This window comes from Phaseolus vulgaris, chromosome 6 (genome assembly GCF_000499845.2).
Source record: "Phaseolus vulgaris cultivar G19833 chromosome 6, P. vulgaris v2.0, whole genome shotgun sequence".
Taxonomy (NCBI): Eukaryota; Viridiplantae; Streptophyta; class Magnoliopsida; order Fabales; family Fabaceae; genus Phaseolus; species Phaseolus vulgaris.
This window is the reverse complement of record NC_023754.2, coordinates 3028041-3054381: the sequence shown is the minus strand read 5'-3', so window position 1 is coordinate 3054381 and position 26341 is coordinate 3028041. Positions and strand designations below refer to the sequence as shown.

The following is a 26341-nucleotide window of genomic DNA, read 5'->3' as shown; positions in this document are numbered from 1 at the left end:
ATAGACCAAAAGTTGTAGTACCTTTGATGCAGCGCATAACTCTCTTTACAGCTTGTAAATGAACTTGTCAAGGTGACTCCATGTATCGACTGACCAATCCCACAACATAACATATGTCGGGTCTAGCACACGTCAGATATCTAAGGCTCCCAACAATCTGCTTAAAGTATGTTGCATCTACCGTTCGCCCATCACCTTCCTTCGTAAGCTTAATTTCAGTTTCAATTGGAGTCTTAACTGAGTTTGAATCCTCCATCTTAAACTTTTTTAAAAACTCAGCAGCAAATTTCCTTTGATGAATGAAGATTCCATTGTCTCCTTGGATGAATTCAATGCCCAATAAAGTAGGATATAAGACCGAGATCAGTCATCTCAAATTCCTTCATCATGATATGCTTGAAGTCACTAATCATTTTGAGATTACTTCCTGTAAAAATCACATCATCAACGTAAAGATATAAAATTAGCAAATCTCCATAATTATTAGTCTTTAGATAAAGACCATGATCTGATGCACATTTTTTGAATCCAGTGGCATGAAGAAAGGAATCAATCCTTTTGTTCCAAGCTGTTGGTGCCTGTTTAAGACCATATAAAGCCTTAGTTAGTCTTTTCACCTTCTCCTCTTTGCCAGATTGTATGAAACCTGACGGCTGCTTTACATAAACCTCTTCATCAAGTGGGTCGTTTAGAAACGCATACTTGACGTCCATTTGGTGAATTTTTCCATTGCCTTTGTGCAGTTAAAGCAATGATTAATCTAATTGTTTCCATTCGAGCTACAGGAGAAAATATTTCTTCGTAATCATAGCCTTCTCTTTGCTCGAATCCCTTTGCCACCAACCTTGCCTTGTATTTATCAATCTCACCATTTGCTTTCACTTTAATCTTGTACACCCACTTCACATCAATTTCTTTGTGTCCTTTTGGAAGATCAGTGAGCTGCCATGTATTGTTTTTCTCAATCACCATCAATTCTTCATTCATAGCCTCTTGTCATTTGGGGTGTTGAATGGCATCTGCAAGTCTCACATATTCTGAATCTTCAAGAAAAGCAATGTGAACCAATTCTCCATTGTCATCAACTTCATCATCAAGATTTACTTCGTAATCTTGGAGGTGTACAGGTTGTCGTTGTTGCCTTCTTGGTCACCCCATCATAGTTGCAATTGGAGCTTCAACTTCAGGTTGAATTACAGCTTCAGGTTGAACTACAGGTCCTTTAAAACTGACTATATCTTCCACATCATCGTTCAAAACATATATCGTTCACAAACTTTCAAAACAAGAATGAATTTATCTCAGGAAACAATTGATTCAAAAATTCAGTTCGCCAAAACAGCAAGCAAAAGCTGTAGTACCAGAAAAAACAATCGGTTGTTTCGTAGAAACAATCGGTTGTTTATACCAGCAAACAACAAATAAACTAAATTTAAAGAGTTAGAGATAAAGAGATTGTACACAATTGTTTATACTGGTTCACTCCAAACCCAGAGCTACATCCAGTCTTCTCAGAAACCCTGAGGAAATCCACTAAGCAATCACCACTTGATCACTTACACAACAACCAAGAGAATGACCTTGAACACCTCAAGAAACACACTCTCCTTGGCCAACACTAAGATTACTGATCTTGAACCCCTCAAGAACACAAAGCCAATCTCAGCAAACATAGAAACGAAACTTGTTCAACGGAGTACAAGGATTACACTTGTTACAGAAGATAATTTGAAATCAATACAAGCAGAATCCTATTCCAAACACTTTGATCAACCACAAACTCTTAGCAATATCAGCTCTTTGAAAAACTCTCTTAGAAAAACAACTTGTCAAAAATTCTTTAATCTCAAATCTGTTTTATTGAATATATTCAAAGATGTAGTTTGTTATCAAATCTTAACAAACTCTTAAATTACATTTAAAGATTGGTCAAAGCATTCAATGACTGGAGCGTAAACAGTTAAAACATTTAAAGCTCAGTCAAACAGAAAACAATTTTTCTGTTATGGTCCCAAAACAAACAATCGGTTGTTTCCTCGAATCAATCGGTTGTTTTGGTACTTAACAGTTCAACCATTTAAAAACAGTTTTCAATCTTTTTCTCAAAACACCTAAGTATAAACAATCGGTTGTTTCGACAAAACAATCGGTTGTTTTAACTTAGTTTGAAAACATTTTACTTTCACAAAGATTGAGAATGCTAATACTTTAGATTTAATCAAAGGGTGGATTACAACATATAAACTACCCCAGAACTAAGCTAAACCAGCACAGCAACATCAAGCACAGCCAAGGCTTCAACATCCTTCAAAGGATTTGGATTTTTCAAAACTTGAACACCACTTGATTCAACAATCTCCCCCTATTTGATGAAGACAAATCCCTGGTGCTTGTGTTGTACCTGATTAAATCTAAAGCAGTTCCAGTAATAGAACTTTGAGTTGAACTTCTGAATATTTTGTTAGCGCACAGATAAACAGTTAATAACCTTCAAACTAAATATCAGAACATATTACATAACCCAAACTGTTTTATCAACTGAAAACATAAACTTAAAACACAGCATATATCTCCCCCTATTTGTCTTCACAAATAAACAAAGATAAGAGATAAAACAAGATATTGTTTTGATTACATCAGACTTAAAGCAGCAACAACAGAAAGAAAGAAATTTTAAAAACCAGAAATAACAGCCAAAAACAATCGATTGTTTCGATAACCAATCGGTTGTTTTTCCTTCATTCTTCTTCATCAGCAAACTGAAGATCAAAGATTTGATTCTGGACAGCTTCAATCTGTTCATCCAGAGTCATAAACCTTGCATCCATGTTGTCAAACCTTGAGTCAATCCTTTGGAAATTACTAACAGAGAGATCATGGAGGCTCCTTAGATTTTCAGCAAAGCTATCAAGCCTATTCACCATGAGTCTTTCAAAAAGGCGACATGGTTTGCATCCTTTCTCCTTGATTTCCAGCACCAGCACTTGGTCCAGCATCTTGATAATCTTCAGGTGGATCTTCATGTTGAACATCCATATCAGCAGGTTCATCTTGTTCAAGATTAGCAGCACCACTAGATGAGGCACCATGATCACCATCCTTGCTTATCCATTTTCCACCTACTTTTGTAAAACCCATTTTGCTGAGTGATCCATTGTTCAACTCTTGAGTTGACTTGACCAACTAAGATGTTTCATCTTCAAGATTAGCTTCAAAATAGAGTAGAAATTTAGATACCAAAACAGCATATGGATAATGATAATCACCTAACGTCATGGCTTTTTGCATGTGCTCTTTGATGATGTGGATCCAATTGATCTTGATTTTCTTGGTGATGCAGAAGATATAAACTAGATCTTCTTCAGTTAGCACAGAATGATTACTCCCCCTTGGAGTTAGAATCCAAGTTACAATGAGAGTAAGCAATCTCTCATCAAGCTTCAAACCTCCAACCGAGCATGTACTAACTTGAGCATGTTTATTCTTCAAGCAACTTTTGTAGAATTCGATTTTGTTAAAATCCTCCACCACTCCAAGGTTTCCCTTGTTGATTCTCAGACCAGAGAACTTAAGTCCAGCAACAGCAGTCCATACTTCATGAGATATCTCCATTTCTACACCTTTCACATGAGAAACTAGATTGTTTCCCTCAAACTTCAAGTTTGTGTAGAACACCCTCACCAAATCTAGATAAATGTTTCCCTTCAACTCCAGGAACTTTCTAAGAGATTGATCCTTGAGCAGCCTTCTCACATTATCAAGCTTTTGACTTTTCAGCCAATCAAAGCATACAACCTTGGGGTTGTTTATCTTCTTGATACTTGTTTCATACCTATACTTCTCAATGAGATCATTGTCTCCAGAAAACCAGCCTTCTAGCCTTCCTCCAGACCTTACAACCCTGGTTTTGACTCTCTTTGAGGTGGGAGGAGTTGATTCCATGATAGCAGAGACGAAAACAGAGGAGAACACACTTCACAGATTTTTGCAAGATATGTTGCAAGAGATGTTGCAATTGGTTGTTCTTGTGGAAGAAATATGCACCAGATTTTATAGCAGTAAGAGAATCAATTTGAATTTAATTTCATTCAATGGGTACCTGATTTTCAGAGAGAGAGGACTTGACTCTACTCTGCACAGAAAATGTCAGAAAAAGCTGAAAATCACATGGCCTTCACATGTGATCTTTGACTAGTCATTAAGGCTCTTGAAATTCCAAGATTTTGGAATATATTCCTTTATGACTGTTGTAACTTCTTTTTGAACATAATCAGCTTTCAACACAGATTCTTTGACCAAGATTCTCTCTTTTAAATTGATCTGCAACGGATAGAAATTCAAAATAGCAATTAAAACAATTTCTTCATAGTGTTGTCAGACCCAAAGCAATCGGTTGTTTCGAAGAAACAATCAGTTGTTTTTCTGCAGCAGTTAATAACATGTTTTTGAATTTTTACCATGAGCAGAAGGAGTTCAAAGCAGATGATATTGATAATAAAAAGATTGTTTAACCATAAGAAAGAACTTTGAAACAGAAATTAAGAACAAATAAAGGAAAGTCTTATCCTTATGTTAATTCTTCAATGAGCCATGTGCTTTATGATCAAGAAGCCTCTTTTCACTGTTGAGGTCTTTTGCATAGCATTGATTCAGCTTCAATGACTTCCTTTTTCTTCAACAGCTTGATCAGATGACTCAGTCCTTCCTTTTTCTTTAGTTTTGCATAAGCAATTTCAAGTAGCAAGATTTGGTCCCCTTACAAATTTGGGTCCGTTTGTCTTTTCTTTGTAGTTAGAAACATCACATCCCTTAGGAATCCATTTCATAAAACCTCTTGGAACAGAATATTTCCTTATTTCACATAACCTAACAGAGTGGCCTTTCTTCATGCAGTAAAAGCATGTAACAACCGATTGTTTCGTCTTAACAATCGGTTGTTTTTCTAATTTTCTTGAAAAACTTTTTGAAAACTTATCTTGCTTGTTCTGTGGATTAAAGCCTAAACCAGCCTTTCCAAAAACACAGGTTTGAGATGCCAAGACATTCTCAAAGTTTGATTTCCCCTTTGAAAGCTTGTCCACAGTTTTAACAAGATAGTGAACCTTTTTCTCAAGATTTTCACAATTTTTGCAAATGAGAGTATCACACTTGCAAGAGGCATTTTTGAAATGATTTTCCAATTTTTCAAAATCACTTTTTGCTTTTTCCAGATCCTCTTCAAGTGATTTAACTCTCTTTTCAAGCCAACTGTTAAGATCTTTCAATCGGTTGTTTGAAAGAACCAATCTATTAGCTTCATCATGTGTTTCTTGAAAAGCTTCAAGTAATTCATTGTAATTTTGTTCATTTAAGGAAGCACATGAACTTACCTCACTTGAGCTGCAAGATTCATCATCATTTTCAACTACCAAACATATGTTTGCTTTTTCATCTTCACTCGATCAAGAACTTGATGATGACACCTCATTTTCATCCCAAGTCTTTTTGTCTTGCCTTTCTTCTCCTTGTAACTAGTCTTTTTCTCTTTGCTCTTGTTTGGACAATCTGCCTTTATATGACCTTGCTCACCACAACCAAAACAAGTATAGTTATTTGAATTGAATTCATTGGGTTTCTTGTTTCCATACCTATCCTTGTTGTTGTCTTTGTTGCGGTTTCTCTTTAGGAATTTGCTGAATTTTCTTGACAGCAAGCTAAGGTTTTCCTCATCACTAGAATCTTGCTTTCCCTTGTGTTTGGATGCTTTCAAGGCTATGCTCCTTGTGTGCTTATCTTCACTCTCTTGAACATTGAGTCTATTCATCTCTAGCTCATGTTCCCTAAGCTTTCCAAACAAAGAAGCAACACTTAATGATGTTAGATCTTTAGATTCGGAAATAGCAGTTTGATGAGCATATATTTATTCACACACAATAGCCTTAATCATAGATTATTGGACTATAATAATAAATAAATCCATTGTTTTAATTAATATTCTTATAATTGGGTTTATTTGGGCCTTAACTATTATTATTGTTAATTTTGTGTTTTTAGAGTAAATTATCCGGAGGAAGCATCTACCTTTGTGAATGGGCCAAATATGCAAAAGTCCAAGTTGCTTCTTGAACCAAAACAGAAAAAATATTCTGAGGAGAAGAAAGAGAAAATAAAAGCTACAAGATTCCAGAAACAGAATTGGAAGCAAATCTTCTGCAAAATAAAAAGAATTATGGAAAGTGGAAACTGTTTACAAAATCTAAACTGCAATATTTTCCCAAGATCCTTGGAGAAGAAAAGCCTATAAAAGGACACAAGCATCAAGGAGAGGAGGGAGCTGCATAGGGTTTTCTTAGTTTATTTTCTTCTTAGTAATTCTTTTGTTTTACCTCCGCATGGAAGGCTAAACCTTTTTGGTTGATTCTTTGTAATTTCCCATTGAGTTCTGAGGTTTTGTTCAATAAAAGTTTCGATTTTTAAGTCTCTATAGAAGTTGTTTTTATTGTCTAATCTCCTGGAAAACTAGTTTTTGTGAGAGGTTGTACTTGAACGCATGATTGAGAGTCTTCCTTATCTTAAACTTTGGTTTCTTAGTTAGTTAGTTCGCATTGTTCTAATTAATTTCTTGGGCGCATGATTCAAGGGAGAGGAGGTAAGCATTCCCATGGAGTATACGCATGGAACAAAGTGGGTATTGATTAAACTAGTAGACGCATGCTTTACTGGTGAGTTTCAGTTGAATCAGATCGGCGCATGTTCAATCTGGTTTAGCTCTATTGGGTGATTGAGAAAAGATTAATCTTTAGAGAACCTGTGAAGAATTCAATGGTGGAAGAACTAGGGATCAACCGCTTTTTATTTGCTATTTTAATCTCTTTTATATTTTTTGCACAACTATCTCAAACCCCCTTTTTATCTTTATTGTTATTGCTAACTTTTATTGTCTGCAGATAGATTTTAAACCCTGATCAACTGATTTTACTATTGTATTCGTTGGGAGACGACTTGGGGACATTTGTCCACAATTATACTATCATCTCTCTAGTGTTAGACAAGTCTATCACAGTTACCTTTGGTTGCCATGCTCTATCAAGACATTTCAAGATCTTGATGTTCAGCTCTTCTTTATCAAAGGTCTTGTCTAGGCTCATAAGGTGATTGATGATGTGCATAAATCTTTTCTGCACCTCAGCAATTGTTTCTCCTTTAAGCATTTTAAACATCTCATACTCTTGGATAAGAGCATGCTTTCTAGCTCTTTTCACCTCATTTGTTCCTTCATGAGTGACTTCCAAAGTGTCCCACATTTCTTTTGATGATTTGAATTGCGAGACCCTGAAAAACTCATCAGAATTTAAAGCAGAGGTTATAATATTTTTGGCAATGCAATCGAATTTGGCCTTTTTTCTTTCTGCATCAGTCCATTGAGACCATGGTTTCTCAATTACAGATCCATCCTTTTCAAACTTTGGGATAAAAGGACCATTTTCAATTGCATCACAAATTCCTTTGCCAAGAGATTCCATAAATATTTTCATCCTTACTTTCCAAAAATGGTAGTTCAAACCACAAAACAAAGGTGGTCTGTTAATTGAAGCACCTTCCCCAAAAGGTAGTCTATCAGCCATTAAAAAGATTTTTAGGATCAACTTGAATAACTTTCAAAAACCAAGCTCTGATACCAATTGTTAGAAAAGATGGCTTTAAACTAGAGGGGGGGTGAATTGTTTAAAGAGGGTTTTCACAAACTTTCAAAACAAGAATGAATTTATCTCAGGAAACAATTGATTCAGAAATTCAGTTCGCCAAAACAGCAAGCAAAAGCTGTAGTACCAGAAAAAACAATCGGTTGTTTCGTAGAAACAATCAGTTGTTTATACCAGCAAACAACAAATAAACTAAATTTAAAGAGTTAGAGATAGAGAGATTGTACACAATTGTTTATACTGGTTCACTCCAGACCCAGAGCTACATCCAGTCTTCTCAGAAACCCTGAGGAAATCCAATAAGCAATCACCACTTGATCACTTACACAACAACCAAGAGAATGACCTTGAACACCTCAAGAAACACACTCTCCTTGGCCAACACTAAGATTGTTGATCTTGAACCCCTCAAGAACACACAGCCAATCTCAGCAAACATAGAAACGAAACTTGTTCAACAGAGTACAAGGATTACACTTGTTACAGAAGATAATTTGAAATCAATACAAGCAGAATCCTATTCCAAACACTTTGATCAACCACAAACTCTTAGCAATCTCAGCTCTTTGAAAAACTCTCTTAGAAAAACAACTTGTAAAAAATTCTTAAATCTCAAATCTGTTTTTCTGAATATATTCAAAGATGTAGTTTGTTATCAAATCTTAACAAACTCTTAAATTACATTTAAAGATTGGTCAAAGCATTCAATGACTGGAGCGTAAGCAGTTAAAACATTTAAAGCTTGTACTCAAATCATTTAAAACAATCGGAGCGTAAGCATTCAAACAGAAAATAGTTTTTCTGTTATGGTCCCAAAACAAACAATCGGTTGTTTCCTCAAATCAATCGGTTGTTTTGGTACTTAACAGTTCAACCATTTAAAAACAGTTTTCAATCTTTTTCTCAAAATACCTAAGTATAAACAATCGGTTGTTTCGACAAAACAATCGGTTGTTTTAACTTAGTTTGAAAACATTTTAATTTCACAAAGATTGAGAATCCTAATACTTTAGATTTAATCAAAGGGTGGATTACAACATATAAACTACCCCAGAACTAAGCTAAACCAGCACAACAACATCAAGCACAGCCAAGGCTTCAACATCCTTCAAAGGATTTGGATTCTTCAAAACTTGAACACCACTTGATTCAACAAAGGGTGTGTTCGGAATAGAACCAGGGAAGTTTCTGGGTTCCTTGCTCACTGATCGTGGTATGAAGACAAACCCAGAAAGGCGTGCACTAGTGAGGCGCATGTTTGTCTTGTCTGGATTTGCACCAGTTGGAGGAGGGGGCGACCTCCCTTGCCAAGAGTGTAAAGAGGCGTTCATCAGGTTGAAGGAGTACTTAGCCAACCCTCTAATCCTGTGCAAACAACAGCCAAGCACGTCATTTATTTTGTATCTAGTGGCGATCGATCACGCAATTGGTTCAGTCCTTGTTCAGAAACCAGACCAATTTCAAAAACTCATATGCTTAGTGGGCAGAATACGGCAAGGACCTGAGGAAAGACACCAGGTACTGGAGAAGGCAACCCCATTGGTTTCACGTCAGGTCTCCCCCATATGGACTAGTTCTTTTAGAGTAAAGGAGGTCATCGGGATAAAGCATGCAGACTTGAGATGTTGAAATGAGGCCCGATTCCTTGCACATGGAATGCGGCCGGCTTTAAGTTTTATTTCAGTTAAGCAGTAATGTTGTACATGGTATAGGGGACACTCTTTTTCCCTTATAAGGGTTTTTTAATGAGGTCACCAAGTAAAATTCGATTGAAATATTTTCTCGAGTTATGTACAATTCAGTTAAGGACTTGTTTTCCTTGCGTTAGAAGTCTTATGAGCGGAGAGGTAGGTTCGTAAGAGAACACCTCCCCTCTCAAGTGAAAGTGTCAAGGTTGAACGAAATAGTTCGCCAGATAAATCCTCCTCGCCCTTGAGCGAAGCCGAGGTCAGTTAAGGACTTGTTTTCCTTGCGTTAGAAGTCTTGTGAGTGGAGAGGTAGGTTCGTAAGAGAACACCTCCCCTCTCGAGTGAAAGCACCAAGGTTGAATGAAATAATTCATCAAATAAATCCTCCTCACCAAGGTTGAGGGTTTGTTTCCCTTGCGTTAGAGGGCTCGTGAATGCAGAGGTAGGTTCGTAGAAGAACACCTCCCCTTTCGAGTGAGAGCGCCAAGGAGGAACAACCTAGTTCACAGTAAAACCCCCTCCTTACAGTGAGGGCAGGGTATCAAAGAACGCTAGAAGAAACATCACGGTGCCAACCACCACGAGTTAGCAGTTGAGTGAGTTAAAAAGCAGTTTTCGGTTTAAGGAAATAAAGCAGCTATACGTCCGAGAAAGTAAAGTTACAAGCGGATAATTAACTATTTGTCTGACAACCAAATACAAGTTAAGGAAGAATCCGTGGAACGACCCGCCCGTTTACAACACGGTTTTATACCGCGAAAGGTGAAGCGTCCATCTTGGGGTGCACACAGGCAACCAGAGCGAGGGCGTCCTCGAACCCCGCTTCGTAAGCATCAACATCATCTCCGGTCAGCTCAACCTCGGCTTCTTCGAACCTCTTAACTTGTTGAAGGAGCTCGGCCTCCACACGACCCAGCTGCACTTCTCGTTTTGACCCTTTTTCAAGCCCCACCATCTTGGCTTTGGATGCCTCAGCAGCCTCTTCCAGCTCAAAGACCCGGATTCGTAGGGGCAGGATTCTTGCCTCCAGCTCGACAACCTCTCGGCACTTGACAAGAAGTTTTTTAGAGAGATCCTTTTTCAGAACGGCAGAGGCAAGCCAATTCCTGCTTCAGTGCGGTCTCGCGGGCAGCAAACGAACGAGCTAGCAGGGTCGTTTCTTCTAGTCTTGGCCTCTACCAGCACCACCCTCGCTTCAGGCCTAGTTATGAGGGCATTGGACTGAGCAAGAAGAGCCCCAAAGTTGAAGCCCAACCTTTCCCTCGCAGCGGCCTCATCCAAGTCTACCGTCACCTCTAGTTGAAAGCCTTTGGGGGCATGTTGTAGGACAATGGGCAGTTTGAGGGCAGGTGGAGTCACGGAAGCACTCATCCCACCATCGAAGAGGTTAGGGAACGAGGGAGCGCTTGGCGTTCAGTCGCGGGGCAATCTTGAGCGACCGGCAGTAGAGGAATGGGAGGTCGTCGTCGTCGTAGGCCTAAGCCTCTTAGAGATTGGCCCCTCAGCGGAGTCCTCATCAGATTCGATCTCCATTACCTTTTCGCAAGAAAATAGAGCGGGAGACGCTTGGGCAACGGTGAGAGGAACCGCGACTGCAAGAGTTGAGGGAGTAGGAGAGGGCATGGGGGCTAGAGGTGCCCGCACCCCTAGACATCCCTCGACAGCGAGTCAAGACACCAGCCAGCTTGGCCCGTTTTTCCTCATTCAGAACCATCCCCGCGTGCAAATTTCATAATACAAGAGGTTGGGAAACACAGGGATAAAACATGTGAATGCACAAGGGCAGAGTGCGCAAACATAACAATACGATAACAGGAATCAACTCCTCGAGAGTCTCGGATTTCTTGAACCCTAACTCGAAGAAAACCCAAAAAAAAGGAACAGAGGACGATTGAAATGCAAAAAGTTAAACAGCCCCAAGCAGTTATCAAGCATCAGAATTAATAGATAAGTGCGATCAAAAATCAAAGTTTGTACCTTTTGATCAGATAGGATGAAGATGCTGGAGTTTGTAGGGAAAACGCGAGAGTGCTCGAGGAAGAAGACAAAGCAATCAAGAGTGTTTCAGAGAATGATGGAACAGTGATTGAACGCGCGCGTTTTCGAACATTTAAAGTAAACAAAAAAGTGTAAGCGACGTTAAGCCCTAGCCGTTGATCAAAACACGAGTGTGCAGTTAAGACAGGCTCAGAAAGACGTCACTTTGGTGCAGTATTCACATCCTTTCATACAAAGCCACGTAGGTCAGCAAAGGCAAGAACTTAGTCTCTTCGCTGAACAAGTTACAACTCGAGACTGGGGGCCTCGTGTACCGACCAGTCCTCGGGCGTCGTTGACCACTGGTAATATTGGTGCCACGTAAGCAGGGTCCCACGAGCGGCGTGGGCCAGTATCTCGCGAAGTACGTGCACCAAGAAGCCAAAAAGTGGTCAGACATCGGTTGCTAGGATGTACCGACGTGCCACTAGACAATGTGGAGAGGTCGGATATCGGGACCCGAACAGTACAGCTGGGCCACGAGACGTGGATCCCAGACCACACACCAATTATCAGAAAGGGAGAAGCCTAGGTCACGAGAGTCCATGCGTGTAGAGTGGATGACGCGTTTAGGCGTAACACAAGTATAGAGCCACTGGAAAGATATGACCTGTGAGGGTCGCATTCCAGGGATGAGTCGCATGCATGGCACGTGAACAAATAGGGCACTCCCAAAGGCGGGTGACCCCAGAAATCAGGTGCACGAGGAGGCACCTAGGTGGTCACCCCGTCAAAGGTTGCACTCCAGTTAGGGAAGCCACCAACTAGGTTATCCTAAGAGTAGGGTAACAACAGTGTTGGGCCCACCCTATCAGAAAGCCATTTTGGGTAAAGAGGAAACCCTAGTTCCAGTCTATAAAAAGGAAAGCAACAAACTTAGCAAGGTACGCTATTCATTTGCGCCGCTTAATGCACACAGTGACAATTATTCAGTTTTGGTGTTTCCTAGCCCTAAGATTGACTTGAGCGTCAGAATGCAAACGGCCTCTAGGACGCCCTAAGATTGACTTGAGCGTCAGAATGCAAATGGCCTCTAGGACGCCCTTTGTCTTTGTGTTTTCAGGCATAAAGCATGTGTGAAGTGCAGGAATTCTGGATGTGAAAGTGACGTAGGCGCACAAAGACGTAATTGGTCAACCGGCAGAAACAATATATGAATTGTGGTAGTTGAGTCTTTTAACATCTAAATTGGGCAATTTTAATTCTCGTATAAATTAAAATTTGCTGAAGCATTAATTTATGGTAGTTCAAATAAATTAAAATCACACTATCACTATACTTGAAGGATGCGAAACCACGCAGAATTTGGAAAACTAGTATCACAGATTTATGATACTTGAAAGACTAGATTTACACTCTTAAATTATAGAAGATTAAGAAAAATTAACAATTACAAAACATAAATGATAAATGCAGAATTGTCATTAAAGTACACCAAATTTGCCCAGAAAAAAAGAGCCATACCTAACATTGCAACATAACTAGTTTCTGGCTTTCGTTAATAAGAAGTTGAAATCTAGTAATAACACATTGATTACACATCAATAATAATAAAAAACACACCTACTTGACAATGGTGACCCAATCTAATAGTATTAATAATATTAAAAATATTTAATAATATTTAATAATATTAATAATATTTAATAGTATTAATAACATTTAATAATATTTAATAATATTAAATAATATTAATAATATTAATAATATTTAATAATATTAAATAATATTAATAATATTAAATAATTTTAATAATATTAATAATATTTAATAATATTAAAAATATTTAATAATATTAAAAATATTAATAATATTTAATAATATTTAATAATATTAATAATATTTAATAATATTAATAATATTTAATATTATTAATAATATTTAATAATATTAATAATATTTAATAATGAATAATATTTATAATATTTAATAATGAATAATATTAATAATATTAAAAAATTAATATGATATTAGTAATATTAGTAATATTTAGTAATATTAGTAATATTTAGTAATATTAGTAATATTTAGTAATATTAGTAATATTTAGTAATATTAGTAATATTTAATAATATTAATAATATTATTATAATAATTAATAATGTTATTAATTTGAATAATAGTAATATTAATGAAATTAATAATATAAATTATATTAATATTGATAATCATACTAATAAATATAATAATAATTATAACATGATAATAAAAGTTGACAGATGTACTGGTTAAAACTTCTTTAATCATTGCTCACGAAATTCCACCTGCTGCAGTTCACTTCTAACTTTAATAATAATTGTCATAGCATATATAATAATTGTCAATAATAATTATAAAAATGAGCATAAAATAATATTTGTAAATAATAGTTAAAAATAAAAAATAATTCAAATAATAATTAAAAATTTAAAAATAAAATATGTTGAATTACTACGGACACATTCGTAAATTACTTATACCCACGATTGTTTCGTGAATAATCCATAGATAATGTTGATTTACTTACGGAATTTGGCTGTTAACTATAAATTCTTCCGTAGATAAATTAAATTTTTCTTGTAGTAATAATAGATAGCAATAAACCCTTAAAAAAGATGGACACGATAGAGAGACGATTATATCATATACTCGAAGCCAAATATTGTCTATTAGATGGTTCAACAATGTAAAGCGACATAACATATCCAACAATACTATAATTTGAGTATGATATTTTATTGTTAAAAGTATTTGTTAATTAATTTTTTTCCTTCATAAATAAGAGAAAGCCTATGTTCAGTCAATCATGCACATGAACTATTTTGAACCGTGAACCTGTCTTTTAGAAGTTGAATCCTTTACTAAATGCCATTATGCTTGGTATACAAATTGCTATATTATAGTAATTACAAAGACAATTCAATACTAAATGCCACCACAGCTACTTCGACGTAACGTATAGTGACTCCATTCAATCTTCCATTTTATATCTAATCTCTAACAAATTTCAGCCAATTCAAGTTGTACTTTCTCCAAACTCACACAAATACCTTGGGAAAGAGACACTGTTTTATATAAACATTGTTGCTAAAAATAATCATACCTTTTTTTATTGAGGAACTTAACTTATATACAAGTAAACATATTATTCTAATACATATTTACCTTGATAACTGAATAATTAAAAGTTTGTGAATTGTATTTAAATTAGACTGAGAAAGCTCGTGATAAAGAAGTCTAATTTTATCCATTTTCAATTTCTTTCAGAGTCAGTTAGATATTGTGTTTTTTTAACTGTACATAAATGCATGTAATTGCATGTGATTTTTTATTTTTTCTGTTTCAATTGTTGAATAAATATTTTTAAGCAGCTGCACATAAAATTTAGGCAAAAGCATTTAAGGGTCAGTTATTGCAAGTATTAATAAATGTAATTGTTAGCAAAGATAATGAATATTTTGATCTGCTTTGTTTCACTTAATATATTTTCCTCCTTTAGTATTTTATTCCCCTTATTTTGTTGTCTACCTTTTATTCCTAAACACAAAAAATTGGTATCAGAGCTTTCTTCTTGAGGGATTTGTAAGGACACTAGAGTGCATTAATGGAAAGCGAGACAAGTTTTTCAGCAATGGCACCACCAATCTTCGATGGAAAAAACTATTCGATGTGGACAGTTCGTATGGAGACCTACCTAGAAGCATTGGATTCATGGGAAGTTGTAGAAGAGGACTATGAAATTCAACCCCTTCCAGAAAACCCTACTATGGCCCAAATGAAATCACAAAAGGAGAAAAAGGCGGAAAAATCAAAGGCAAAAGCATGCCTATTTGTAGGAGTATCTCCCACCATGTTCATACGCATTATGTCTCCCAAATCAGCCAAAGCCATATGGGATTATCTCAAAATAGAGTATGAAAACGATGACCGAATTAAGAGTATGCAAGTGTTGAACCTCAATAGAGACTTCGAGTTTTAGATGATTGAGGAGACAAAATCCATGCAGGAATATTTTGAAAGGCTTCTAGACATTTCAAGCAAAGTAAGATTGCTTGAATTTGATTTTAAAGACTCTTGTATCGTTGAAAAAATGATGGTCATTTTTCCTGAAAGATTTGAGGCTACCATAACTACCTTGGAAAACATTAAGGATCTGTCCACAATAACCTTAGCAGAGTTATTAAATTCTTTACAAGCACAAGAGCAAAGATGGACTATGAGGGAATCAGTTACTGTTGAGGGAGCTTTACCAGCCAAACATGAAGATGGCTGGAGAAACAAAAGCAACAAGAACAAGCAGAACCAACAAGAAAATGCAATAACAACTAAAGGAGAAATTATCCTCCTTGTAAGCATTGCAACGAGTTAGGTCATCCACCGTTTAAGTGTTGGAGAAGACCTGATGCTAAGTGCAGCAAGTGCAATCAACTTGGGCATGAAGCAGTCATTTGTAGAAACCAAAGTCAGTAACAAGATATAGATGCTCAAATTGTTGATCAAGAAGAGGAAGATCAATTGTTCGTAGCCACTTCAAATAGAGAATCAAGTGAAATTTGGTTGGTTGACAGTGGTTTCACCAACCACGTGACAAGGAAATCTTCAAGGAATTGAGAACTACTGAGATTAAAAGGGTGAGGATTGGAAATGGTGAACACCTGCCAGTAAAAGGAAAAGGCATAGTAGCTATCATAAGCTATAAAGGTACAAAAATCATTACAGATGTTCTTTTTGTGCTAGAGATTGATCAAAATATTCTGAGTGTTGGTCAATTGTTGGAAAAAGTCTATAAAGTGATATTTGAAAATAAACATTATTGAATAAAAGATATTGATGGCAGAGATTTGTTTAAAGTTGAAATGAAGGGAAAGTGTTTTGCTCTCAATCCAATGGAGGAGGAGCACATGGCCTTTAAATCCAAAGAAAGTGACACTGAAATTTGGCACAAAAGACTCAGGCATTTTCATCATCGAGGGCTGCTTCAAATGAAATCAAAGAAGCTGGTAGAAGGACTTTCTGATCCTGATGATGACCTGGCCTACTGTCGAGCATGCAAATTTGGGAAGCAACACAAGCAATCATTCCCTAAACAAGCTATGAGGGCTTCGAAGAAATTGAAGCTCATTCACACTAATCTTTGTGGTCCTCAAAGAACACCATCATTAAATGGTAACCTTTATGTTATAGCCTTCATTGATGATCTAACAAGAATGTGTTTGATTTTCTTTTTGAAACAAAAATCAAAAGTTGCTGGTGTATTTATGAAATTCAAGGGCAGGGTGAAAAATGAAAGTGGTTGCACAATTCAGATTTTAAGATCTGATAATGGCAAAGAGTACACTTCAGAAACTTTCATTGGTTTTAGTGAGGAGGCAGGAATTGAGCATCAATTAAAAGACCCACACACTCCACAACAAACTGGAGTTAGTGAGAGGAGAAATAGATTTATAATGGAAATGACTCGTTGCATGCTTCATGAGAAGAATCTCCCAAATTGTTTTTGGGCGGAAGCACCAAGCACTACTGTTGTTTTACAAAATTGAATACGAACAAAGGCAGTGAAAGATCAAACACCATTTGAAGCTTGGTATGGATACAAACCATCTCTAAATTTGTTTAAAGTGTTTGGTTGCTTATGTTTCACTTATATTCCACAAACCAAATGTGACAAGCTTGACAAGAAGACAACAATTGGAATTTTTGTTGGTTATAGTACTAATTCCAAGGCTTACAGGGTGTTTCAACCAGATATTCGACGTATTATAGTAAGTAAAGATGTTTATTTTGTGGAAGATGAACAATGGAGTTGGGAAGAATCAAATAGGTCAAATCAGATTCCTAATCAATCAAGGTATTTATCCATTGTCAACATTGTAGAAGAACATGTAAATGAAGAATGACGGAATGAAATAACAGATAATACACCGATTTGAGGTACAAGATCACTCTCTGATATATTTATCAGAGATGCAAAGTGGCTGTTTGTGAACCTGTCGGATACCATGATGCAAAACATAATAAACATTGGATGGCTGCAATGAAGGAGGAGATGTCATTGATTGAGAAAAACAGAACTTGGGAGCTGGTTGATATTCCATATGATAGGAAAATAATAAGAGTGCAGTGGGGTATATAGGACTAAGTTAAATCCTTATGGCTTAGTCAACAAGCTCAAAGTAAGGCTAGTACTCAAGGGATATGCTCAAGTGTTTGAAGTTGATTATTCAGACACATTTGCACATGTCGCTAGGCTTGACACAATCAGATTGCTTTTCACTCTCGTTGCTCAAAAGAAATGGAAAGTGTTTCAGTTGGATGTTAAATCAACATTTCTAAATGGATTGAAGAATAAATTTATGTTGAGAAACCTGAAGGCTTTGTGGACAAAGGAAATGAAGACAAAGTGTACTTACTGAAGAAGGCATTGTATGGCCTGAAACAAGCTCCAAGGGCATTGTACAATAGAATAGAAGATTGCCTAATTAGTCTGGGGTTTGAGAAAAGTTTATCTGAACTTACTCTATATGTCAAGCATGATGGTGCATACTTATAATCATCTCTCTTTATGTAGGTAATTTTTGGGTCACTGGAAATAATCTTGATCAAGTCAATCAATTCAACTTGAACATGAAGAAGGTCTTTGAAATGACAGACCTTGGCTTGATGACTTACTTTCTTGGGATGGAAATTAAGCAAAGTTAGGATGAAGTATTCATTTGTCAGAAGAAGTATGCAAAAGAAATACTTAAAAAGTTTCAGATGGAAGATTGCAAGGCAATGGGAACTCCCATGAATCAAAAGGAAAAGTTGGTCAAAGAAGATGAATCTCCCAAAGTTGATGAAGTTGAATTCATAAGCTTGATAAAATGTCTAATGTATTTGACAACAACCATACCTGACATTCTAAATGCAGTAAGGATTTTATCCAGATTCATGCATTGCCCAAATGAGACTCACATGAGGGCTGCAAAGAGAGTAATCAGATACATCAAGGGAACTTGGAACTTTGGAGTTAAGTTCTTGAAGCATAAGGAGTTTAAGTTAACTGATTTCTCTAACAGTGATTGGGGAGGTTCAATTGATGACATGAAAAGTACATCTGGATATTGTTTTAACCTTGGATCAAGGATGTTTTCATGGAGTTCAAAGAAGCAAGAAACAATAGCTCAATCCACTACTGAGGCAGAGTTTGTTGATGTATCGACTATTGTGAATCAAGCTCTGGTTAAGGAAGATCCTTTATTATTTAAATTTGGAGCAAAAGCAAAGAACAGAGATTTTTGTTGATAACGAAGCGGCTATTGCAATATCTAAACAATCCAATTTTTCATGGCAAAACTAAGCACTTTAATATCAAATTATTTTTTTGTAAGAGAAGTGCAGAAGAATGGTGATGTGTCTCTTTGTTACTGTAAAACTGAAAATCAGGTTGTGGATTTGTTTACCAAGCCACTTCCAGCTCAAGCTTGGAGCTTAAGACAGAAGATTGGAGTTTGCAGCTCAAAAATCAAAGAGGAGTGTTAGATATTGTATTTTTTGTACATAAATACACATAATGTGACCTTTTATTTTTTTCTGTTTCAATTTTTGAATAAATATTTTTAAGTTACTGTTCATCAACTTTAGACAAAAGCATTTAAGAGTTAGTTACTGCAAGTATTATAAATGTAATTGTTAGCAAAGATAATGAATATCTTGATACATGCATCAAATAATTGGTGTTTTGGTAACTGGAAAGTAAATTAAGACAGCATAATCTTTTGGCAAAGATCATCTAAAGAAAAATGAAGTTATTAATTAGGAACTAGAAGTTTGCATCCTGCCTGCAAAGCCATAGTTGAAGAGTATAAAAAAAATATACATGGTGAAAAATAAACTTGATATGGTGCATAGAACAATGCATATGAGTCCACAAAACAAACGAGGCAATGAAGTATAAACATCTTGACAGAGTTATCAACTTTCATTTACCTTAGAGGAGTCATGTGACACTAAAGTTGGTCTGCAACATAATTAAGGAACCGAATATATACATGCCTCCATGTCCTGTTAAGGAATAGAGAACCCCAAAGGCCCCAAAATCCCACTGCAAAACCAACACCCATTCCAAGGTAGAGTGACTCGGTTTCAAAGGCACCATCATTGCTTCCTGCATGTTGCTTTGACACGTCAACATTACTACTTTCTTGTGTGCAGTTAATTTGTAGAGGAGCTCCACAAAGCGTAGGATTACCAGCAAAGCTAGAAGCATTCATGGTCTGAAGCTGAGTCCCAACTGGGATTTGTCCAGTGAAATTATTGTATGACAGATTCAAGAAGCTCAAAAAAGATATAGAGGAAATGGAACCAGGAATTTCTCCATAAAGTTCGTTGCTGGACAGATCAAGAGATTCCAAGTTCTTCATGCTTCCAATCTCCCTTGATATCTTTCCTGTGAAATGATTTCTAGACAAGTTCAAGGATTGTAACTGAATAAGACTGAAAACTTGTGCGGGGATTTCCCCTGACAAGTTGTTAAATGAAAGGTCAAGTGTTCTCAGCAATCCATAGTCTTCATACTCTAACTCCTGGCCTTTGTTGTACAAATTGAACTCAAACGGGTAATGGCTTGTTCTTTGTTCTCCACCCATGCTAGGAATGCCACTGATGCATGAAGGAATAGGTCCTGAGAGTTTGTTTTGGAAAAGGTCCAACTGAATCAGTGAAGAGAGATTGCATAGCTGGGTTGGAATGTTTCCTTCAAATTGGTTAGATCCCAGTAGCATCACTTCCATAGCACGCGGCATCTTTGTTGGTACAGTCCCAGAAAAGTTGTTCTGTTTGATATTGATGAATTCCAAATTTGTTATGTTTGATAGGTCCAATGTAAAATGGCCAGACAAGCTGTTGTTGTGCAAATCCAGTGCTATGAGATCAATGAATGAGGCCATTGATGGAGGGAGTTCACCTGTTAGCATGTTACTCTCCATGAAAAGGAAAGACAAACCCTTCCAATACTCCCAACAATCAGGAACTCCTCCAGTTAAAAGATTGAATGATATGTCCAAATAGTCCAAATTGTTTTCCCTACCCAACTTGTGGCAGAACAAAGGGGAAATGGGTCCGTAGAAAGAATTTCGGGACAAGTCCAAATAGATAACATTTGCTGATATATGTGGGAGCCCTCCAGTGAAGTTATTATGATCCATAAATATGAGCTGTGAGTTCAGTGTGATGTTTGTTAAGTCTGCAGTGATTTTGTTCTTGGAGATGTTGAGCTGTGTAATATTAGCTACAAACCTCCAAAACATGTCACCATTTATGGATGAGATACTTGAATTAGGAACCTCTAGATATACTAGTGAGTGCTGTGTGTAAAGCCATTCTGGAAATTTAGGACCTAAGTTTGAATTGCTCAAACTAATGCCCTCCAACTGGAAAGGGGGAATCCAGTCAGAAGCCAAGTCGAATGAAAAAGGAGCATTCAACACCAGTGCTTCTAAATTAGACATTTTGGTAAAATGGTTTTCATGAAGCACACCTGACAAGGATTCACCACCGATGAACAAACTTTTCAAATTGAAGAGCTGTCCAAGGCTGGTTGGAAGACTACCATTCAATGAACTGGAGCTGATGCTCAAGTCAACCAAGGATGAGAGATTTCCTATTGATGAAGGGATTGAACCATCAAACATGTTCTCTGACAAACCAAGATATTGCAATTTTTCATGTTGGCCTAGCCATTCTGGGATGGATCCATTGATTTCGTTGTTGTTCAACCTATTTAAGGTTTCCAAGGCTCAACAAGCTCTTTGGTAAGGGACCATTCAGAAAATTGAAGCTGAGGTCAATACTGGAGATGCTGGAGAGGTTGAAAAGCCAATAAGGCAATTCTGAGCCAAAATGGTTCCCAGAGAGGTCAAGAGATAAGAGTGAAGAAAAATTGACAAACTTGATGGATGGATTGATATTGGTAAGATGACAACTTGCCAATCTTAGCTCTAATAGTGATGGATGCAATTGCATTGACTGAAACCAGTTGGATTCATTTTGAAGATTGATTTCACTAAGGTTGAGATATTTCAAGGAAGAAAGTTGATTAAGCCAATGGAGATTATCAACATGAAGATCATCATTAAAGGATAAGTCAAGAAACTGGACATTAGAGAAGCTAGCATGAGCATCAAATGGTGCACTTAAACTAGTAAAGCCATTCAAGCTCAAGTCCAAGTAGCTCAAAAACTGAATTTGAAACAAAGACAAGTTGATTTCACCTTCCAAGTATTGTTGCTTTAGATCAAGCCTTGTAACTCTGCCTGTGGTGTTGTCACAGTGGACTCCCTTCCATGAACAGCAATCTTGTTGAGAGGACCAGGAAGGGAGCTTGTTGGAATGGTTCACAACACCAAGTTTGAATATCTGTAATGCAGATCGATCCTTTTCGTTGCAAAGAAGGTGAAAACTGGTTCCACACGCACCTCTGTTGAACATGGTTGCGCATAACAACCACAGAAGAATAATTGAAAGTTGTGGAAACATGGCTTGGAAAATGAGAACTCGATGTGAGTGCTGACTCTCACCACTTTATCTATGTAGCACATGTTGCGTTGCCCCTATAAATATCGTATCAATCATGTTCGTGACATCAAGTAAGTAAGCATACAGGAATCAGGAAAGATTCAACACAGAAAGCTTGCGTGTTGATTCTTCTACACAACACTATAATCTTCAATTGTGGTATTTATTCTACATTTGTTGGTTTTACTACTATTAAACTAATTGTTCTTCCATTCTCCACATCTTACACTAATTACTCTCATTTCAATCATAAATCATTGAGAGTAATCTTTAAAGATAATTATTTTAAAAAGTACTTTTTTACCATACATGGTGATCTGTAATTAAATAACCATTTAAATTATTTCAGTATTCATTTTTTTTTCAAGCTGATAATTTATGTTACCTCTAATCGTACTCTACGTTATCTATCATATAATGACAAAAACAAGGTCAGGGATCAAAAAGAAATTTAAAAGTATTTCAGATCATTTAAGAAAGCAATGAAATATAAGAATAAAATATTCACACGCTTAAACCAAATTTTTAAAATTTATTAGGTACTCAATTTAGAAAAATGATTTATGGAGTACTAAAAATGAATAATATATAAGGAACCTAATACCTATTTAAACTTGTTTCTCGCTGGTTGACTTTGTTGCCTGTTGACTTTGGTGACAAGTTCTAGTTCTGGTGTGTCTCTTCTAGAATCGGTTTTTCGTCTTGTTGAACTGTAACGTGGCTCCGTTTGAAACAGATGGGGCCCGGCCTATTGATTACACTCTGACGATCAAGTTAGTAAGGGTTTACTCAAATTAAAGGAGTATTCAGTTTCAGTCTCAGAAAAAACGTCCATTTACCAGAGGTCTCAAGCCCATTTTAAAGTTTATCTCTTGTAACAACTTTCTCTTATGAAAATCTAATCTCAACTGAAAGCATACATAACAAGAAACAACTCTATTTATGGGCACCTTCTCTCGAGGTGCTACAACAAAAAGGAATCTTATCTCTAATGAGAGCATCTAATAATAACAAAATAACCACTTGCCAACAGGGCACCATCTTAAGCGCCAACAACAGGGAGATATTCTATTTACGTGGTGATAAGTGTCTAATTTCAGTAATATGTCATATAAAATATAGACACTTATGAGGATTTATTGCTAATTACATATAAAATAATTCATAATATATGAATTTATACATTTTTACATTTTTTATGAGCTTTATTTGAATAAGAGCATTTTATTCCCAAATTTGGTGTTAATTGCATATTTTTAGGGAAGATTGAAGATTTGGAGTAAAGAAGAATAATTTGAGCTAAAAAGAGAAAGTTGGAAGGTCCTAGAATGGAAAAAGATGCAAAGAAAGATTGGGTCTTTTTTATGTTTTATCATTTAGCCAATTAGCATGACACAAGAAGCGACCTAACCCTAGAAAACTAGGATAAATAGGGGGCTAGAGGCTCAACCCTAGTGTGCCAAATTGAGAGGAAAACACCATAGTGAATTGTAACCCAATTGGAAGAATGGAAGGTGTTAGAAGTATGCGTGGCTAATTCTACCATTTGAGATTGAGAGCAATCTGCTCAAACTCTTATGTATTGAGGTGATATCTTATATATTAATATTCAGTTCTTGATTGATTATTGGTATTGTTGTTTTACTTTTAACTTTTCGTGACAAATTGAGAATCTTAAATCTGACCGGGAGGTGTTTTTAGGGTTTGGACCTAAACAACAATACTTAACATATTTGAGTGTTAGGGATAGACTTGAAATGTTAATTGTCATTAACGTCTGAGTGTGATTCTTAAGGATTTTATATGCGAGGGATCGATATAAATGAATTTTCTACGGGCATCAATTTCAATCAAAGAATTTAATATTAACATACTAATCAAAATACATGAGCGTGTGAGAGATGAAACCTAATCCCTGTTTTTCCAATTGAAGCAATTAATTATTTGTTTGATTTCTTATTGATCAGTGCCAACACAATTAATTCAAAACTCTTTTTATTGTTTTGTTTTTATATTTAGTGATTATTGTACTCGATAATTCATAGTTCCTTGTGGGATCGATATCCGTCCTTACGGACAATTATTACTTCTGACAATGCGGTGCACTTGCCGTAAAAAGTCATCACGCGGGCACCCTACTCATGGTGCAACGTTATCCTTTACCATGCATGCAACTTAACCACTATGTGCCCTATAACAGACATACTTAGGTTAAAAGAAACATTTACTTGACTTATGCACCACAGGTACTATACGTATCCATAGGTTCAAAAATACCTTTTACTAACAACCTTATACTAACTTATACAAAGGTTATTTTAATTATGCATCAACAGACTTATAAACAAAACTGGGCCTAACACATGGCCCACTTCATAGGCCCAACAGCCGAGTTGACCTCCCTACTCCATGCATTGAGCTCCGACCACTGAGCCCTAAGCACTATGTCCAGTACTCAAGACCCCCAAGCTCAAGCTGAGCTTGCCTAAGCGAAGAGGCTTTTCGAGTGCTTTGGCGGCTTACGTGGCAGTCTCGTAGTGGGTAGGTGTGGTGCGACACATGAAGCATTTCTGAGGTGACATCTCACCATACTCGATCTCAAGTGTACACGTGGTGCTTTCATCAGTGGCAGGAAGACTCTACTGCTTGCCATTCCCATACTAGTATAAGCCAAAGTTCGAAAATTTATGAAAAAAACTTGTAAAGGAAAACAAGCAAGAAAAAGGCACACAAAAAGACTATAAGATGTTGGGTCTATTAGTGTCTAAGTTCAAGAGGGGAGGGGTGAATTGAGCTTATAAAATTTTCGCAAGAACACAATTTTCAGTATATCAGAGGCAAAAGAACAGATTGTTTTTACATGAAACAGATTGATTCTTCGGGCAGTCTAGCACAATTTGAATTTGTTCAAATTAAAATTGTGATCAACAGAGGGTTATAACAGAATCAGATTAGTTGGATATTATGAGTATGAAGAATACAGCTATGCTCAGAAATCAATCAAATTCATTCAACACAAGGTTTTAAGGAGAATGACTCTTTCTCTGATTTTAATGAATAGACTATTTGTTCACAGATCAATTAAAACATCATATACAACTGCCTTGTTTGTGATCAGAGAGCTTTAACAAATCAGGAAGAACAGTTTTTATTAAACCCAAAATTAACAGATTCAATTTCAAAAGAACAGATTTAGTTCTTGACAGAATTAAGCAAAACCAGAAACGAGTGCAGGGATGAGAGGAAAAAGGCAAGCAGGTTTTTATACTGGTTCACTCATACAGAGCTACATCCAGTTTCACCTTACCCCAAGGTGGAATCCACTAAAAACAGTATCAATCACTTACAAACACAGCAGTTCTTGAACACTACAAGAACAATACAACCAATGCTGAAAAACCCTATTTCAGCACACCTTGCACTCCAAGAAACCCTATCAAGGAGTGACTAACACTTACACCTTTACAAACCAGAATAAAGGAAAGATTACACCTGAAAAGAAGATGCAAGAACTCAAAACCAGTAGTTCAATTTGCTGCAAAACTGCACCAGCACCTTCACCAAGATCAAAGGTTTCCTAGAACAAGCACACTTGAGAATCCCTTTGGAAAACCTTTCAAAAATCTTTTCAATCCTTCTTCTCACATTGAAAGTGTTTGATCTCTGTCAAAAACGTAATTGCTCAGCATCCTTTCATGTGAGAGAGGCTTTTCTTTTTATAGAAAACAGTTTCTAACTTCTTTTCAAAAAACAGTTGAAAAGCTGTCATGAAAATAACAGATTCAGTTTTAAACTAAACAGATTTATTTTATGAAAACTGCCAACTCAGCTAACTGAAGTAACTGTCTGAGTTGTGCCTTTGGTGCCCTAACTAACTTTCGAAAATCCTTTCAGCAAACCAAAGAATAAACCTGTTCTTTTACAGAAAAACAAAATTATTTTTGTGCAGTATCCTGATTTTTGGAGAAAACTCTAAAAAGCTTTTGGAAAAACTTTTAACCACTTCATGTGCTTATTCTAGGCTTGGTTAGGCATCTAGGATAGATCATGTAGCAAAAGGCAACCTTACACATACACAAGCCTACATACAAGATCATCTAAACCTATTACAAACTTCAAAACAAACTAGCTATTTTCTACATCAAACACACACTAAAGCTAGGTAGAGAAGAGGCTTCATCCATCTTCAACATAAGATACTTACTAAACTTTTTACAATGAAACTTTCTTTAGAAATTTGTCATAGCAAAAGGATAAAATTTTCACAATGTTGAAATCAATTTGCCAATCAAGATGAACCCAAAATTTTGTAAATGTTGCTCTTTGAAAGATTGGAACACAAATTTTGCGCAAATTCCTTTTCTCTTTTCTCTTTTCTCTTTTTTTTTATGCTTGTTCTTG

General features: G+C 36.3%; 1 protein-coding gene and 1 pseudogene across 1 annotated transcript; both read right to left on the bottom strand.

The window, feature by feature from the left end:
- Window positions 1-329: 329 nt before the first annotated feature.
- On the bottom strand, window positions 330-987 carry LOC137833227 (uncharacterized mitochondrial protein AtMg00820-like). Its single transcript, XM_068641588.1, has 3 exons — window positions 703-987; window positions 503-578; window positions 330-427 (listed from the first exon to the last, which is right to left on the bottom strand). Exons 1-3 carry the CDS (start codon window positions 985-987, stop codon window positions 330-332), a joined length of 459 nt encoding a protein of 152 aa, XP_068497689.1.
- An 18171-nt stretch (window positions 988-19158) lies between these two features.
- Window positions 19159-22008, bottom strand: LOC137830946 (receptor-like protein EIX2; annotated as a pseudogene).
- Window positions 22009-26341: the final 4333 nt, after the last annotated feature.

Bases quoted from the DNA above. Each gene is read 5' to 3' on its own strand.
- LOC137833227 (XM_068641588.1), bottom strand. From the start codon at position 987: ATGAATGAAGAATTGATGGTGATTGAGAAAAACAATACATGGCAGCTC. The intron at 579-702 runs GTATGCGTTTCT...GGTCTTAAACAG, and splicing joins ATTCACCAAATGGACGTCAA to GCACCAACAGCTTGGAACAA. The intron at 428-502 runs GTCTTTATCTAA...TGATTTTTACAG, and splicing joins AAAATGTGCATCAGATCATG to GAAGTAATCTCAAAATGATT.